Genomic DNA, 19,371 nt, shown 5'->3' with positions numbered 1-19,371 from the left:
GGCCAGGTCAGGTCTATATTTAGCATAGTGTGATAACGGCATTCTATATTTCTCATTACCACTGAGATAAGCTGTTCGTCCCGTGCTTTGCTCGTGTGACTATCTGACTAGATCAGTCTTGACAAAACCGATGGCACACACATTTAAATTCCCAGAAAAATAAACTGTTTTCGTTGCTGCCATAGAGTCAGCCATCAGTGGCACCAGTGATCGCAGCACATTACTAATACTAACAACATGTCCCCATTAGAAGATCGTGGGAGGGTGCTGGGGTGGGGTAGCAGGAAGGGAGATCTCATGTCATTCGGTCGATGGTAGATATAGATGGCCTGCATGCGCGCACACACAAAATGCGCAGAAACACCTGCAAAGCAACAGCCTGTTAACTTCAACACTCTGACCTTCTTCTCTTTCCACGCTCGTTGTGTCCTCACCCCTCCAATACCCTACCTATCGTCACGTGACAAGATTCCCTCCTGTTCAGTGTTCATTGAGAGCGGGCTGCTGCTGGACGCAAGGTGCAACGGCAACGAGTCCAGGTAGGTCACTCGTGGGTCAGTACAACAGTTTCACTACAGTTCGACAGGTGTCTCTGTAATCAGTAGTTAGCTTGGGTGTCAGTAGTGCATCTCTTGCGGATTATTTTATCTGTGTCAAAGTTAATGAAGAAAACATTAAGTGTGCCATTATGAAATGGGGTTGGATGATGATCATTATATATGTTTATACACACACTGTAGCTATTGTGGATGGTGTTGCGGCTGTTTTAGGAAATGAAAGGATTTGTGTAAAAATCTATTGATAGTTTTTAATTGTTGAATCTAATGTTATTGTTAGGTTTGTTGTGGCTGATGTTTCAGCTGTGGTAGTTAATGTTGCAGTTGATGCGGCTGTACCCATTGTTTTGCTTCTGTTGTTTCAATTATTGCTGTTGTCACAGCTAGAACTGTTTTTGTGTTTGCTTTGCCTCTTGGTGCTGTTGTAACGGTTGTGGGTGATATAGAATCAACAAACAAACAAACCAAGGCAAAGCAAGGAAATTACTCCACCGATACACACACGCTGGCCGATAAATATTAATATACACAGTTGTCTGTTTGTGTTTCTACGACAATGCTCTTGAAATACAGCCATACAGGTGTGCAACACATTTCTGAAAAAAAAGAGGCAGCTACAACCGCTTGCTTATTCATGAACTGAATCCCTCTCCTCCAACCCTCCGGGTCACATGATCTTTAGGCGACGCATTGATTTTGTGCACACCCGTTAATGACGTCAGCGTGAATAGATCAGCGATCATACCTGTTGCCTGTCGATCCCCAGAAACTGATCAGACTTAAACATAGAACATATCGTCCATGATCGGGTACATGTTATAAATAGAAAAAAACGTCTTAAAAGTATTAGTGTTTGGCAAGGAGGGCGCACTCCAATGCAAAGAGCTTAAGCGCGCGCAGGCAGGTGACAAAGGTTGAGACGGGCATCGACCCAAGGCACAGCTGTCCTTAACACAATTATCACCGACAGCATTGTAAAGGTGATGAGAGAGTCACGCGCCGCATCGCCTCGTTCAGGTCAACGACGGTGGCTCTGTAAGATGGCAATGGAGCTGAACAATGCCTGTTACCTAGCAACGGTAGTGCAGTAAGATCGTAGTGAACATGAACAATTCCTTTCGCCCAATGGCGGTTGACGGTTGTCCCGTAAGATCATAATGGATTTCAATAATTCCTGAATTCCTGGTGATCCCAAATACGACTGTTATTATATTTCCCACTAAGTACTGCCACTGGATTGCTCTACGCATGCGCCAACAAGCCAACTGCCAAACCTTGACTTCAACTGAGCGTTTTCTCTGCTTAATCATTCTGTCAAAACATACGCCTGCATCTGACCTTTAACCTAAGCCCTAACGCTGTCTTGTTAACAAGTCAAAACACAAACTTGTATTACTGGACTGCTGGCAGACGATTTTTTTTTCCAGTTAACTACTAAAACGAGGCATGAGACTACAAAACTTCCGGTTTAGTCACATTCATTGTTTAGGCTCGCCGAGACTAACACGGAGAAGCTCGCAAGAGGCTAAGCGTTGGTCTTGGCAGACAGGCAGCAGTCTACCTATGTCCATGGTCAAAATATGCACACACACACGCGCGCGCGCGCGCACACACACACACAATCTCTCTACATGTATATTAAAGAAATTATTCCCATTCAAGATCAAACCTGGACTCGCTGCATTCAAACTGTGGTTTTACTACGCTATAACAGATTCAATCAAATCCAGTTATCCGTTAATCTATTTAAACTATTGCCCTTTTATCCCAAAACACGAACGGACAAACTAAAAGACTGTGTTCCTGAGAGACGAATGTTTCTGAGGGAAGTATGGTCGCGTCACGTGACATTATAAAGGAGCTAAGAGTTCTTATCACCCTGTGCCTACTCACGAGTTTGTAACGATGTTGTCAACAAACCTACTGCGCGGCTAGTCGTATACAAATATAGCACAAAGTTCAACTATGTGCTGTTTATGATACTTGACAATGACAACAATTCTAGCTTTGTTAAGAACATCATAACGGCGCATTTCCCAGTACACCAGTGAACTCAGGAGTAAAGGCTTTGACAGATGTTGACATCACATTACACTCACAACCTTGTTAATATGATAACAGCATTATCCTGGTGTGACAGCATAGACACACAACATTGAAACATAATAGTAGTACTGCATGCATCCTGCATGTTGTGCACTCAACTAATCGTGAAGAGGTGGTGTGACACCAGACCTCAGCCCCCTGCTACACCTTTTCCCCTTTTATTTTAGGTCGGGATAGAAGACAGGAACAGCTGTGAAAGTTCTTTGGGGATTGCCAAGAGGAGTCCTTTAGAGACAGCCGAAATTTTTTTGACTTTGACTCAGGGCTAAAAAGATTACAGTAACCAACAACAACAACAACAACAACAACAACAACAACAACAACAACAACGACGACGACAGTAGCAACGAAACCTTCAAAACATAGAAATTAAATAACGTTCGTCTCTAGCCAATTCCAGACACAAAGTAAGGTAGCTGGTGGAAAACAGTTGCAAACTATAGAGGAAGACAAAGAATAAATTCGCCATCATTTCAGAGATATCCGTGGGTAAAACCGAACGAGCTGCAACTATCAACTGTCAAGTCGTCACGTGACTCTCTGTCACTGCCTATTCGTGCAACAAAGGTCAGAATCAGGCTGAAAATAAAGTTCAGCTTGTTCAAAACACTCGCTGTGACGTCATAATGGTGCGAGGGGAGGAGGGCGCTGGGTGTCAAATGATGTGGGGTACCGGCATTTTTTCGAGCTCGAGGCAACAGGTTTCATGTCGAACAGAACTGCTTTGTTCAAACCTGAGGAGCATCTCTGCCTTGTTTTGCCTTGGGCGGGCCTTCCATAATGTTACAAAGGTAAACGCAGTCCTGTTAACCTTGCGGTCAAAGAGGTCAGGTGTTAAAGCCCTCACGTTTCTTTGAGCCAGTATTTGTGGTGGTGCCAGACTACTCTCCCTCTCTACGTCACCTTCACCACCTCTCTACGGAGTCAGGTACCCGTTCAGCAGCCAGGTCAACTGAATGGAATAGGGTGGCGGGGTAGGCTGCATCACACGGGTAGCAAGCGGGTCCTGTGTACGTGCTAGGTGATGTACAGAGAGGAGACGAGAGGAGAGGGACACCAGGCTTTGCTAAATAAATTAATTTACAGTACATCGCCCTCCTAACGGAGGCAACTGTCAATGTGGCTTCCATGGCCTCGTGACATCCTCACAAGCATTTCTCACGGAAAATTTTAGTGACTCATCTCCATCGAGCATGGCCGTTCATAAGGTAATTGCGTGCATGCCCTCCTCGGTCTGTCCCACCCAGAGAAAAGCGGGGTAGGAGGTGGGGTATGTGCGACAAACCTATTTTTAAGCCGATTTCTCTCTTGCATAAAATTCTTATGTATATCCGAATTTACACTCACACACAAACACACACGCGTACGTTTTTCGTAGATTTCAGACTGAGCCTTGTAAGTAATTTGTCTGAAATGTAAGCATTGTACTTTTCATGTATAAGCATGTAAGCGTTGTTGAAGCTTATAAGTATCACTAGTCAAGCGTTTATACATATTTTCCGCAGGACGTGCCAGACATTTTTGACCTCGTTGTGTCATTACACATATCAACCATTTTCTTCATCCTCAAAGTCGACATCGAGCCTCCAGTTGGTGGACGGGTCTCCTGACGGGCATCCTCCTCCCCTCCCTCAGTCAGTCAGTCAGTCCAAGCTCATGACGTAGTGTCAAGGTGGTCTGCTGACATTCACCTCACCGTCGCACACCCATCCAGCACAGTCGGGATCAATCCAGCCGCCTGCTCGCCGGTCATTTTCCTCCGACCAGCGCCTATGGGAAGCAAGTTTGGGTGAGTAGCACCTCCATGCAGGCTCGTACGCTATTTGCACGTTGTATGCTTTTGTTTAGACTGTTTTAAGAGCATTAGAGTGTCATAGAAAATGTCTAAACAATTTACAGAAGTGCTCTTAAGGTTAAAGTAAAATTTTGATAATGCTTCGATTTTACTTAATGTCGATTACTATTTTTGCCAGTATTTCTTTGTGTCTTCTTCTACTGTTGAATCTGTCAGTATTTTATGCAGCATCAGTCTATCTGTCTACACTTTCCATAATCTTTCTTACTTCCCTCCGACTCTCTCCATTTCACACACACACACAATGGCAGATACAAAGTATGTACACGGCATAAACACGTGAGCATACATGAAGAGGTAAGACTTGTAATAAACAAAAGGTAAAGCTTGTTAATTGTTATGTGCACGATGAAACAAGCTCCCAGTTTTGACATCTAATTTTCGATGACTGCGCAGTTGTACATACACGCCATTACAGCGAGAATTTTTTTCTGTCCCAGAATTAGTCACGGCGAGGTATGTGTCTTGTTGTTAGGACAGAACCGAACTCTCAGCGAGAGCCAATGTTCTGTGCATACTACAAAATTAAATTTAACAGTTGAGAAACACAGGAAACTTTTATGTTCAAATTATTACAGCTTGCAAAGAGATGTGGATAGTGCACTATTTTCTTTTTATCACTGCGCGAGAGGGTGTTTGATCGTCTGCCAAAGAGTAACTATAAATAACTACAAGTCAAATTTAAATAAAAAATAACACGAAAAAGCTAAGCACATACAACTCACGATTTATTTTTGGTTTTGATAAAAAAATACCACGAAAATGTCTGTTAAATCATTCAGCAACACTAGAAGACCCGGCGTCTGCATTCTCGTGGAGGCCAGCACATCAGTTGGTGTTCTCTCCGCGGACATTTTGTTTCGCAGGAAGACTTTTGTTTGCGGGTATATAAGCTAGTGAATTGAATTATTTATTTGGTGGGTCGACGATCCTTTCAAAGCAGGGCGTGGTATACATTTCGTCCTCGGCAATAGAATATACACAGGTAGAATATGTAAATGACATCATTACACCTTTCAATGTGTTACTACATATAACTTTAACATTACTAATAAAATTAATTATTTTGTTCACTTTTAGAAAAGTCAACATGTGTTGCATTGTGTACCCAAATTTTGACTGGGCTTCAGAGAAGTACACAGTAATAAAAACAATGGTGTTTGTAAACATTGAGCAACACAGTTAAAGGTTTAGTTAGTTATATAGAAGTTCAGTGTCCACTACCCAGCCTGCAAGAACTCTTGGGTCCCTCATGGGACCTCTTCGGGAAGAAAGTTGGGTCCCTCTCGGGTTTTGGAAGCGGGACCCTAAGGGGACCTCGTAGGGAATTCCCACGGGTTGCCATGTTTTCCCACGAAAGACCCACCCACCTTCCCACCAAAAAACCATTGCATACCCACCGATCGCCCATGAGAAGTCGTGTTTTCCCATCAAACTCCCAACTCCCACTCCCCTCTTGCTGCATTCCTCACCCTTTCTCACTTTTACTTACACTGGTACACAGGCTTGCACACCATGAAGAAAACATTCAACAGCTTTTCAAAATCTCGTTTCCTCACAACGCATAAATAGTAGGCAAGAGATATCATTAAACAATTTTATTATTTACACCAAAAAAACTATTTTAGCAGTTTACATTATTTAAAGCATTAAAATTGTTTTTGAACATAAGCATTCATCCAATTATTTACATAAAAATTGCAGTCAATAATTTTTTACCCCATGAAAGTTATTTTTGAAATAATTATTTATAACATAAAGTCAAACAATTTACATAAAAGATAGAAAAATATGACACCAAAAATCGATCCATGAGTGGTGGAATCCCTGTAGAAGAAAAGAAAAAAGTTACAATGCATTTACATATTTTGATTTTTGCTATGTAAGTAGAACTAACCTCTCACATAGATGAAAGCTTAACTCTTCCTTTATGCACTCAACACGGGTGGCCGATTTTGCCCTGCTCACTTGTTACGCAGTATTTACATTGGGCTTATGCATTGTTGTAATTTTTTTAGGCCTTTACAGCTCGTGGTTTAAAAGAAAAAATTAATAAATATGATAGTTTAGGCCTTTATGAACACAATTATCTCCCTTACATGACGAAGGACGTACGTTTGAACGAAAGTCTCGCCGATATTCTACACTACCTGTCCTTTTCGATGGTACACATTGCGAACATCATGCATCTGAAACGTCGAATAACAAAAGAAAGAACATCCCAGAGGATATTCCTGCTTCAGATGAAGGAGAATTTGACCACGAATGGTGTAAAAATGGTTTTCATCTGCTCCCGAATTTTTTGTTTGAAATGTGTAAAAAAAAAAAAAAAAATTTTCCAAACTTCACATAATATACCTAATTTTGGTTGGATTATCATAAAAGTGAGTTCACGAGCAAGATTACGGTAAAATTGTTCCACTTCTACACATTTTGATCTGTCATAATCAATTTAAATTTCTGTTCTATCTTGTTTAGTTATTTTTTAATAATTTTTTGAAAAAGGTTAAATTCATGCGTACAGGGGGGTTTGACCGCCTTTAGCCTTGTGTAAAGAAAGAGTTAAAGCTTTCATAAATCTACTAATTACTAGTGAGATTACAAGAACTTGAACAAGAGTGGAATAAAAAGATTTTTAAACGGTAATGTCTTGATGGCCATTTGTGTGTATAAGAAGTTTTGGATAATATCTGAAAGTAACCAATTAATCTTTAGTACAAAAAGTAAAGTAAATAGGCCTACTGAATAAATCCACGAAGAAGAAAACAATGCTCACATTAATAATTTTAACTTGACAAACTCATTTTGTAATTCCACTCACCATTAGATGGCATCACCCTTCGAATCATTCCTCAATCCATGTCTCTTGGACTGCAGCTGTGCACAAATAGAAATTGTAAGGTAGACTTAAATGCTATTGTACACAATAATAAATTTGTAAATGTAGAGAAAATAATACTTAGATTCACTATTTTTTTTAAATTGTTCGGAAACTTGTCTTTTAAGTTCATATTGACGTACACCTCAAAGAAATCAAAACCAAACAAAAACTACACACCAATTAATATACTTCTCAGCTGAAGTGACTGGAAACTTTTTCCCCTTTGGTTCCACTGAGCCAACTCTGAAGATAGCAGCCGTTTTAAAATTCTCCGTGCACGAGAGGTGCTGAACCTGTTAAAAAAAATCTTTAGTTGTTTCCACCATGTAAAATACTACAATACAAATGCAAAATAAATTAATTCACTGGATTGGATATGTTTAAGATATAATGCTGAACCCTACTCCACTGATGAGGGATCAATGGTTGCATGATGAATATAGCTACAAAAGATACCCAGTCTCTTAAATAAACCCTTGGGGACTTCAGGGAAAATAATGGCATTAAGTGACTCAAATCACCAAGTTAATTAAGAGTTTAATCAAAGCTGTTCTTTATGAAAGTAGAACAATTTTAGTGGTCATAGTTAATAGACACACAGACTGCTCATTTTGACACCATGAAAAGCAAGTGACAGAATTATTTTATAAATAAAATCTATGCATATAAAATACTACATTATTTTGTACTTCATAAAATGTGTATTATTTTTAATGCAAATATTACACTGACCACACATTCTTGTCAGGAGAGTTAACCTGTAAGCCGATGCTATGCCTGCCTGTTTGTTAAATGGTTTATCAAGACTGTAAAGCATAACATACATATTAACTGATATATTAGCTAAAGCTAAAGGTAACATTTAAAAAAGGTGTCTAGTACTAACACATTATACTTAAATGACATACCACTTTGTTCTAATTCCTTTCTTCATCAGCTCCTCTTTCCCCATATTTTGAAGAAGCAGGGTGACCTGATTCAGTTTGTGAACTACATTCTGTAGTGTTTTGCTCTGCTCATCAACTTTGCTGAGAACTCTGTTCAAAAATGTATTTGAAATCAAAATATTACTTTTAGTCTTAAAAGTAATGACAAAACAAAACTATGGATGCAAGTCTATTGACAATTTTTTTAATTAACAGAAAATGTTTAGATGGATATAATAAGGATGTGCATGTAGACCACTAAAAACACAAAACCTGTGCTTGTATAGTGATCCTGATGAAATCATAGAGGGAGACAAAATAAACTTACTGGTAAAATTCACTGAGCCAGACCTAGTCAGTGTGATCTGCAATTAAAGATTGTTATAATTAGTTCTTTTTGTAAATCATGTAAAATAAACTGAAAAAATGGCATGCAGCATTTTAAAGACAAAGAAAATATATGTGATCAGATAAGTGATTGTTAGAAAAATGACAGACTTTGACAAAGTTCATTGCATAGCATTGGATTTAATACATTTTGTTTTAATTTCAAAGTGTATAAGTACAAAAATAAAATTCTTTCTTTTGCTTTGCATTAATTTTCCAAAATTTTAGTTGTTCAGAAAGCAATGTGATTGTCTTGTTGCTTTCCCCTAGAATGCACCAAGACGGACACAAACGTTTGGTAATCGCCGCACCGCTGTTATTGAGAAAGCAGACGACGAATTTCAAGCATGACTCAATGAGTTCATGTCATAGATTTCAACTTCGAAGTTAATCATCAATGATACGAGAGATTGTGTGTGTGTGTGTACTTTACCTCTTGACTAGTTAATTTGAACCCATCATGCACTGTCCTCTTGCTTCTGCCAATCGTATTCGCGCTCAACATTTCGTTTCTGTAATTAGTAAATACGTGCAATTAGTAGGCAAGAGATACGATTAAGCAATTTGATTATTTACAACAAGAAGGATATGGTTAAACCATTTAAATTATTTACAGCACATATAGAAGACAGCGTCATGTAAAAGCGAGTTGCTAGCGATGTATATGTGTGAGACCTGCCGGGTACAACACGTGAAACATTTCACAAAAAGCACTACAATACTTATATATGATCATAAATTATTCATGACTATCCACTGTTATAAAGTACAGTTGTTTTAATGGCATCTTTCACTTAACTTTAGTAAGACTTACTTCAGAAATCGGCGGTGTTTCACTTGAAGATGGACGTACAGTTCAAAATGTCTGCGCGCCGGTCAAAGCTGAACCGGACGATGTGACCTCTGATTAACCCTACACGCGGCGATGGCGAAAGAGGGGGGAGGGTAACAGCGGGTGAAAGGATGCGACACGATCACGTGGCTACCAAATCGAGAGCGGCTGAAGAAAAAAAGCGCGATGGACGCGTCCGTTTAGGATCGAATTACACGCTTCCCATCCCAAAGTCTCACTTCCCTATAGGGGCCGTTCAAACACCCAAAGCCCATGCACGCTGGGTAGCTTCATGGTTTTTGCCATCTTTGGTCTTTTGCTATCACTTAGTGATGCTGTCTCACATATTGCTTCCAATTTTTGTGAGCATCTACTGAAGTAGCAGCATGAGTAGGAAACACTTTCATCTTTCTTAGCCTTCAGTTGCAGGGTGATGGGATGATCATCAACATATAATCAACATATAATTCTTTCATTAAAGAAATTATTTCAAAAGCTTATAGGGGAGTATAACCTATTCTTGCAGTCCTATGCTCCACTGGGGGCGAATAGGAATAATAAGAATAACATATTCATGAAATCTAGAAATACATCATTGAGTGCACTTGAATTTAAGCAGCTGCTCATGTTCTGTTCCTCTGTATGCTAGGATTATTTTATGAATTACCTCTGTAGTCACATGGATTAAAGATGTTTGATTTTTGTGGCTAAGTGGTTTCTTATTTTCCATCAAAGATTTTATGGGAAAAGCACCAGCTGTCTTGCCTTTTAGGGGGCTGACAATGATGTGCTATCTAGACACTGAATGGCTACAAATTTGACTAGATAGCAGTTTTCATTGTTTTGTTAGGAATGTTACACATAATTGTCTTCACATTCTGTTTGTTACATTTGGTTTGAGTAAGACAATCCAGCCCCCACCCAACCTTTGTTATCTGTGCAAATGATGTAAGCTCTGTTTCCTTAAATTGCAGACAAAGTACATAAATAACAAGCATTGCAAGTTCACTCAAATTTGTAAAGGTTCACATATAGTCGTGATTACTACCGAGATTTGCAGCAGAAATGAAAACTTCGCTTTATTTTCAAGATGCATACCACATGACTGCATGATGGTGATTTCGACAGCAGAATTCGGTTCATTACATTACTTTTTCTAGCTGCTACAACGGTCTAAGAATGTCCTCGTGTTAGGTGACCAGACAGTCCCGCTTTTGACCTCTTGTCCCGCCTGCTCATCGGGCGGGACGCCTAATGTCCCGCTTTCTGGCAAGTCCATCAAATGTCCCGCTTGTCTTTAAAAATCTGAATACCGTACGCTGATTCGCATCCGCGCCTTTGGTTTTGGCTTTTGCCTTTTTGGCGGTGTCTTGTTGATCCCGATTTATTTTTCGTTGCTTTGCGGACTCCGGTGTTTGACCCGTAACGATAATGACCTGCCGGCCGATATCTTATTGCACGCGCCGCTGGTACATCGCCGGTGACGAAACGAACATCGCCAGTGAAAAGTGGAAACACTGAAAGGACTTTTAATTGTGAAGTGCAACTTTGACAGCAAAAATTCAGGAAATCTTTGTGAAAAAATTTAGGACACTATCTTGCAAGAACCGAAACTTGACAAAGAGATTCTCTCGTCTATGAAGTACGGTTTGGGAGCACCAGCCTCGCAAGATGACGAAGGTGCCGGATTATCGTCGGCACGATAATTTGTTACAGTGCTTCCCCTCACGTCCGCAAAATTGGCTGAGCCGGAGGTAAGGTAGAAATATTTTAATTTAAATTTTAAATACCATTTTTCTTTTTAAAATGGAATACTGTAGAGGCGTGGACAGATCCGCCGTTGAAAGCACCACTACTCGGCAAAATTCAGAGGAAAGGTTCCCCACCCCCCATTTTTTTCGGCGTTCTTTGTCGGTGACGACACCATCATCTGCATGCGTCCCGCTTTCGCTCCCGAAACGTCTGGTCACCTTATCCTCGTGGTTTTTATTCTTTCGCACGTGGTATTTTGAGAAGAAATGAGTGTCTGACAGGCACAATGAACATTTAATATTAACGTTAATGTCTTAGAAAAGAAAATATCCCAGAACTAGCTTCGAGTTACTGTCGACATTTGCTTACATCCAGAAGCCATGACAGTTGCATTATGGGATACCCAACCACTTCCGATGCCTGTTTTTGTGACCTATGATCCCGTCTAGGTCAGCGTTAGTGAATTCTGATTGGCTATATGCAAAGTATGTTATGCATGCGTCCATATAAGGACATTTCGTACCCTTTGTGTCGTCTAGACAGGAGCTGGAGTCATAGCGTCTTGACCCAGCCTTTGTTTGAAAGTGACGCAATGACCTTTCGACCGATATACGATGTGACGATGTTTCGCACTTAGCGGAGTGTGTTGATGTCCCAAACATTCTCTATTCTCCCTAATTCTCCGCTCGGGAAAAGTAAATAGGATAGAAGTAGATGTTTTTATTGACAAAATAGACATATTTATAGATTGTTCTATGAAAAACCACTTGGCGAGTGAATAGAACAGAATTTGAACTTTCACAATATGAAGTAATCTCAAAATGGCTAAAATGTAACATTTTTGACAATTTTATGACCGGTGTCTGGCCTTATGTCGGAAATTTTAGATTTGCCAAATTGCATATTTTTAAAAGATACAGGTTCTGAACTTTCTTTTGATTTACAAGTTGTTCCTCTAGTCCTAACATTGAGTGAGTTATAAACGTTTCAAGTGTGACGGTACGGTGGCGGCCATTTTGAGAAAAGAGGGTTCAAAGATTAGCGTCAAGATGGCCGACCAGGTTTGTTTACTCCTAAACTTTTGCAGACAAATCTTTTGATATGTGATATATATTTGAATCGTTCTTTAAAGAAGTTGACAGACAGACTCCGCGCTTTCTGGCAAGGTGTAACCCAGTGGGGTTATGACAGGGAAACAGTATCGAAACAGCGTTTGAATTTCGTCTGAAAGCAGCACGAATCGCAGTAGGGTACCTCGATTAAAACGTATATAAAGTGGATTTCTAACTTTTATTTTAACATCGCAGTGTATTTTCCTGATAGTTTAATAACGGAATCCATTTTTTAAAGAAAAATCAAACTGAACAAAATTGACCCCTATCATCTTTCGGGGCATTTGGCACAAAAGTGTTCCGCGCGACCAAAGACTTATTTCGTCGTGGAGGGTCACAAATATATTCGTATCGTTTCAATCACTCATTACCTAACACTTACACTCCTACCAACCATTCTTCATTTGTCCTCTCTCTCTCTCATCTTCCACACCTACACCTACACACTACTAGCGAGAGATGTTGTGTTGTGTCTATGCTGTGTTTTAGCATCTGGCCTGTTTTGGCCTCAAAAGGGATTGTAAAGGCAAAATAAAACTGCTTAGAATCGCGCAAAGAGTAGGATCCACTCGAATCTCGTCTATTTTCGCGTCTGTTCTTGTGGGAAAAGTTGAAGGTTTTGTAGCTTGTTGTGGTTAAGAAGAGAAATTATATAGGACTCTTTCGTTTACTTAGACGAAGTCTCGTTCTCGGTCACGTGACCTTATGACATATGACCAAGACTGCTTACCAAGTAAAACAGACTGTTTCCTATAATTTTTAACACTGTGCTTTGAAAAGTTCACTTTAAAACCTAAATAAACTCACGTGACACCACCGATGACGTCAAATCTTCGCAATGACCACAAACAATTCCTGTACGTCTCTGACTGACGTCACACCCAGACTCCTCTGCTTGATCATCTCGGGAAGCTATCGCGGTTACTCGGCGGAAGGACACAAGGGTCGATTTCACTGGATTTTTTTTTATATTTTTATAAATATCGGCAACCGAAATAGTGCTAATAAGTGGTAATTAAATGAGAAACGAATCCTTTATTTCTCCTGTGTTGCTCTCGTGCTCTGTAATTGTAACTAAATATATTTTTGAAACTTTTGACCGTCGCCAGAGCCTTATCACAAGCATTCAGAATCCCTTTAAGGCTATTATTAACAGCTGCCCTCACAACAGATGTTCCAAAAAAATGAAGGCAGGACTAGTCACCTGGTTCAATACTATATTTCTTAGCTCAGCCCAGTCTTTTTTTGTTTTTTTGGTACTCTTATATACCTTTAACAGACTGAACCTTGCTACCGATAGGGTTACTAAATTTTCGCGTGCCAAAGCTATAATCTTCCCTATTCGGAAGTCGGATGGCAGGATGCAGCGAGGAAGCTTGTACAGGGGTCAAGACACAGTAAATTCCTTTTTGATGACAAACATTTCACCAGGGATCCATTTAGAATTAACGAGGAATGTTAAAACGTAAGAGAGAGAGGCAGGAATGAATCTCTGTGCGTGTTAGAGAGAGAGCGGGCGTTTACGAGCACATGGTCCTCACGTGCATCTGCCTGGAGTATTTTGTATACTAGATCATACTTATAATAGTTATGTATCTAAATGCGTGCAAGCGTTCAGGGTCACATTGTCAGCCATGGAGGCGGAGGGAACGAAGTCCCTCGTAATAGGATGTGACACAACAGGTTGGAACACAATAGGATGGGACAATTAGGACGCCACGGGAGAAAGCATGATAGACCTACCTGGCCCTAGTAACCTTGGCAACAGTCCAAGCCAATAACCTGGGAGCTTTCCGAGCCGCTGTCGCTATTGAGTGACTCACTCACGTCACAGCTGTACTATTAAACGGATCATTTCATTCGTCGCACACATCATTTAGAGCAGGGGTCTCAAACACGCGGCCCGCGGGCCGTATGCGGCCCGTGAAACATTTTTGTGCGGCCCGCGGTAATGACAAGGTCATGTGAGGGTAATCATCTACAGGCGACGACTAAGATGACATTGACGACAAGCATGATGACGATAGTGACAACGACGACGACAGGGGTTACTGGTGGTGGTGGTGGTAGTGGTGATGATCGCGACCCTCTGCATGACGTCATTTCCGACTCTTGTGTCGACACAGCAAGCTGCGGAAGGCGAAGAAGAAGCGGCGCAACATGACCCCGGCTGACCCAGGAGTGTACTACAGAGCGGAGTTCACCAGCGTGGGGGACGTGCTCAAGGATGGGATGCTCAACAAGGCCGAGTTCCTGAGACTCATTGGCCTCCTCGGCGTGTCCGACCCCGAGGAAGCAGAGGTAAGGGGCGGGGAGTCATGTGCAACAATGAATCTTTTTTAATGCTGATCTCTCTTTCTTGCATAAAGTTCATTCGTTTTCTTATATATATACTCAAATTCAAACAAACGCGATTTCACATATTTTACACTGAATCATGCTAGTAATTTATTTAATTCGTAAAATAATGACATTCATCTTTCTTTCTCGCGATGGGCTGTTGAAGTGGTTCTACAGAAACCTATTTCACTTATTGAGTTCGTTAGTTGAAAAGATACTGTCTAATGTCACACTACAGTCAAATCTCCCTACTATGCCACCTACCGGGACCGAGCAAAAGTGGCATAGTAGCGAGAGTGGCATAGTAGAGAGGGTTCGTAAAAACGGCTTTATTTGTTCAAGTTACCCGTCAGTCCAAAGCAGGGGTGGGCAATTAATTTTCCCAAGGGGCCGCATGAGAAATTGGGATGGTTTTAGAGGGCCGGACTAATATAGTTAACTCAGTTTTACCTAATACTGTATGTATAGTATATATACTGGCGGGCGGGCCGGTCAGAGACAGGAGTCCTTTGCCCAGGTCTGGTCCAAAGCTCTCAAGAATCGTCGGCTTCGCTAGCTGTCTCCTCTCATTCTCCCCCTCACCTCTTCATCCTCCACCCCTCCCAACCACATCCGCGCACCTGCATCCTGTCGCTAGTCGACTCCCTCACACCTTCCTTCTGTCACGTAGCTGTCACCCGGCCAGCAACCCCCCCCCCCACATTGCCAGCCTCCACCCTCCCTGTGTGCGTGCTATGTTCCATCCACCTAACTGCGATGTCCCACACTACCGTACAGTATAATAGTCGAGCACTGCGCCCTGTGTGCGTGCTATGTTCCATCCCACCTAACTGCCATGTCCCACACTACCATACAGTATAATAATCGAGCACTGCGCGGAATTTCACAACTTGTGTCTTTTAACAATCACACAAAAGTGGCATAGTAGCGAGAGTAGGGGGTGGCATAGTAAATTTTTTTTTTTACATTGAATTTATAGTCGGGACCGAGCAAAAGTGGTATAATACCGAGAGTGGCATAGTAGTGGGGTGGCATAGTAGGGAGATTTGACTGTATTCGCAATAGCTCATGGTTTACTAGGAGAAACTGGGTATCAAAAGCAATCGTTTCAAAATAGTATCCCCCGAAGTGATTTCATACCGCTGATGATGCACGTTAAGTGTTACGTGACGTTACGGGAAGTTCCTCGTTCACGTTAGTCCCAAGTCGTGTGACGTACCAACATGGCTGTTGCAGGTGCTGTGGGACAGACAGACCAAAGCAGCGGGAGACTGGATGTCGTCTGCTGAGTACGTGGCGCTCATGTCGAACCCCGTCGTGGCCGAGACGTACGTCACGTGTGATGTCACATATGATTAGCAGTTGGAATATTTAGTCTGGTAGCAGGATTGCTTGCAGTGTTTGATTTTTACATTTCTTCCTTTCTTTCTTTTTGCAGTCACAGTACATCCATTCTCGTCGTGCACTGTCTCGTACACCTGTGAAGTTAGATTTCTCCCATTTGACCTCTGACCCACTCCACTTGCCTTGATTTGACCTCTGACCCATGTCACTTGTTTATTGTTCGAGGACAGGGGAGAAAAAGACAATTTAGTACGAACATAAATCAAAGTCCAAAAGGGTGCTCGTGTATTAATGAGATAATGTAAGCTGCCTCAACTGATTGTGAAAAGTACATGGCCGCGTTTTTTACAAATGAAACAGTGTCCGGATGAGAAAAGCTTGCTGCAGCTGCATTCTTTTAGAGAATAGCTTTTGCAGCTCCCTACATTTCGTAACAAAGGATAGTTTGTTTGCTGCAGCTACTTCAGCTTGACTAACTTGCTACAACAAATGACTGTTTATTCCGTTCACTGTTCACTAACCTCATTTCAGCTACAATTGATCCCAGTAAAACATTATATTTTTTTACTAACAGCAAGACAACTAATTTCTGTAAAGATATATCCATCTTGTTTCAGAACCAGCATGTGGAGAAAGTTGTTTGCGAAGTTCGACACTGACGGAAGCGGATATGCGTCACAAAAGGAAGTGATATCAGGCTTGGCAGATATGGGCATTCCGGTCAACGACGCCATGAAGAAGAAGATAAAGGACATGGACACGGACAAGGACGGGCGCATTTTTTACGGAGAATTTTTGAAAATGCAGCTGCTGAACAAGTAGAGAGATAAGTGCGGGAAAAATATTTGGAGGAGGGGGCTACCCGGAGAAAGATGTCGAGAAACAAGCTGCACTATGACTTGACTGTCTTACCATAAATACATGGCACCTTCCCCCCGCACCCCCCCCCCCCATCTTCCCTATTTTAAACTCGGACGGATTTTGTACTTCTGTGGTTTGCTGAGCAATAGAGACTTACCTCTGGACTTACGTCATCGAAAATCCACACTAGCGAACATTGCGACGTAGGGCCTTCGTCACTGCCACGTCACGTCATCCTCATGGCGTCATCTTTAGTACCAACGTTCATCAACCGTGATCCATCTTAGGTACGGTGGCTGCGTTCTGAATAATTGTGTCGGCTATTTTTTCCTTTACTTGCACCTTCTTTGGGTTTGGGTTTTCAGTCTGCCGCATCCTGTAATATTCATTCACACCTGTTCACCTGTGGTAATCATGCCGTACAACTGTGTGACGTCATCAAGGGTCGGTGCTGAGCTTTGGCGCGCACATCTCTGACACGAGTGCGGGAGGTGTGACTGAGGGGACAGAAGCATCTTCCCACGTGCATGAAGAATATAACGAGATCATCACAGACGATCATATAATGTCGGCTGATTTAACATGTCCTCATTTTTTTATTTTTAATAAATGTATAGATATGTTTAGCACATGACTGTCACATGACTTTCCAGCAGCAACTAAAGCACAGTGTAGAGCAGGGTCATAGTTATCTGCCATTTGTTTACTCTCACGAGTACCCGGCACAACACAATTACCCAGAACTGGTTCTTCGAATTATGTTTTTTTCCCCATAGCGAGGTAAATAAACTGGAGAGTGCAGAATATTTGTGTAACACTACGAATATACAAACAATATTTAAGATAAGTAAAAAAAACCAATTAGGCTCGAAAGGAAAAGTCAGAGACAAACAAATATTCATATAATTGTACATCAATCTTCAGTTCTCTTAAAAAAACCCTCATTGCACTAATATTTAATGATTGTACGCATAACCACTATGTTCGATGTGTTCTTTCGATGGTATTTTTAACTAATATATTTTGAAATTTATTTCACTAAATAATTTATTTTACTTGCTTAGCTTCTTTGCTTCACGAGGGCTGTTTTCAAACGTGCATGTTTTCAAATTATTACTTTTTACATAATAAACAATGAATGTAATTTTTATCATTGCCAGGTGTCGCTATTATTATTGTTAATATTTGTTTTGTGTTTTTATTTTTGTTCTTGACGGAGGTAGCTATAGTAAAGATCATTAGTAACGCCCTGAGTGTAGGTAAGAACCATGCTGTGTGCCGGCAGACAACTTTTCTATAAAAGCTCCCTGCTCATATTGCCCCCATAGTGGAAAATCGTAAATAATAGAAGAAAACACAACCCACCCAACCAGAACAGCAGTTTTTCAAGGCAGAATGTAGGTTAGAATTTGTTTCTCCACATCGACAACAGCAGTCGTATGGCTGACTTTGAACTAAGCCTTGCCCTTCTCCTTACACGATGTATGTTTGGAGGAGGGAGGGAATCAAGAAGAGTGAAATCTGCCCTCCCTACAACACATAAACATTCAGCTATATTTTATTAAAGTTATTTTTATGATAACTGTATGGACTCGGCGCTTCAAGCTTCTATATTAATTGTCAAGGGTGCTGGCGTGTGCTCCTGAATCACTCATGCTCTCATTCACACATGTGTGCATTCTTTTGTTCAACACAAACAACATGTGTCCTACAGGCCCTGTTTACTTTTATATACAGATATACACATACAACATAGATTATGGAAGGGACAAAAATAACCACACTCACTGATCCACTTCCTAAACTCACTTAACTTCCTTCTCCCATACAGTAGTAGTGGCTCTTGCTAAGTTAAAATAGAATAAATCCACTTTAAATGTAAAAGTGCAAAAAAGTATTTTAATGCAATTACAACTCACAAAGAAATAAACCACATGAGACTTTTTCTATGAATAAACAAGCAAGCTCAAGGACAGGACTGTTTTTAAACAGTTCAAGACTGCGGTAGTGAGTTTATAATTCGTTTTGCAGTAAATGTTTTAAAATAGACATAATAATAAATGTTAACAGATGTTCACTTATTGGCATCAGAGCTTTATAGTTTATGTATGAGTCACTCGGTCAGATTAAAGACATAATTCTGCTAAAGCCTATTCAGATTTTCAAAAGCAAGGGAGGTAATATCTGTCCCCCACTACCCCTTCTAGAACATTTTGTATTTAAAAAAATAAAAACAAACTCTGATCACGCAGACGTGAGTCCTACACGTAGATATGAGTAATTAAAAATACACCGGTTCTCACATAAATAAAACATAAAGCACTGTATTGGCATATATATTTTTTTTCATCTGCTCTACAAAATGACCTGTTTGGTTACGGTTGACCTCCACGTCGCGCGCACCTTCACATCACCACA

At 40.9% G+C, this 19,371-nt stretch overlaps 1 protein-coding gene across 3 annotated transcripts; it reads left to right on the top strand.

The window, feature by feature from the left end:
• Positions 1-294: 294 nt before the first annotated feature.
• On the top strand, positions 295-18,103 carry LOC112561992 (16 kDa calcium-binding protein-like). Of its 3 annotated transcripts, none has more exons than XM_025234889.1 (5): positions 407-539; positions 4,169-4,452; positions 14,535-14,709; positions 15,985-16,076; positions 16,710-18,103. In XM_025234889.1, exons 2-5 carry the CDS (start codon positions 4,436-4,438, stop codon positions 16,912-16,914), a joined length of 489 nt encoding a protein of 162 aa, XP_025090674.1. In that variant the 5' UTR covers positions 407-539; positions 4,169-4,435; the 3' UTR covers positions 16,915-18,103. The 3 variants fall into 3 exon arrangements, with proteins under 3 accessions (XP_025090673.1, XP_025090674.1, XP_025090675.1); XM_025234890.1 differs by having other exon boundaries at positions 471-554; XM_025234888.1 differs by lacking the exon at positions 4,169-4,452 and having other exon boundaries at positions 295-539.
• The last annotated feature ends 1,268 nt before the right edge of the window (positions 18,104-19,371 follow it).

This window comes from Pomacea canaliculata, linkage group LG4 (assembly GCF_003073045.1).
Source record: "Pomacea canaliculata isolate SZHN2017 linkage group LG4, ASM307304v1, whole genome shotgun sequence".
In the NCBI taxonomy this organism is placed as follows: Eukaryota; Metazoa; Mollusca; class Gastropoda; order Architaenioglossa; family Ampullariidae; genus Pomacea; species Pomacea canaliculata.
Note: the sequence above shows the minus strand (reverse complement) of the source record. Positions and strands in the feature narration are given on the sequence as shown.

What these genes read in the sequence shown, in the direction of transcription:
- LOC112561992 (XM_025234888.1), top strand. Translation starts at nt 325, where the DNA reads ATGGCCTGCATGCGCGCACACACAAAATGCGCAGAAACACCTGCAAAG. An exon ending in TGCAACGGCAACGAGTCCAG is followed by an intron (nt 540 to 14,534) that starts GTAGGTCACTCG and finishes GTGTCGACACAG; the next exon opens with CAAGCTGCGGAAGGCGAAGA. An exon ending in CCGACCCCGAGGAAGCAGAG is followed by an intron (nt 14,710 to 15,984) that starts GTAAGGGGCGGG and finishes TGGCTGTTGCAG; the next exon opens with GTGCTGTGGGACAGACAGAC.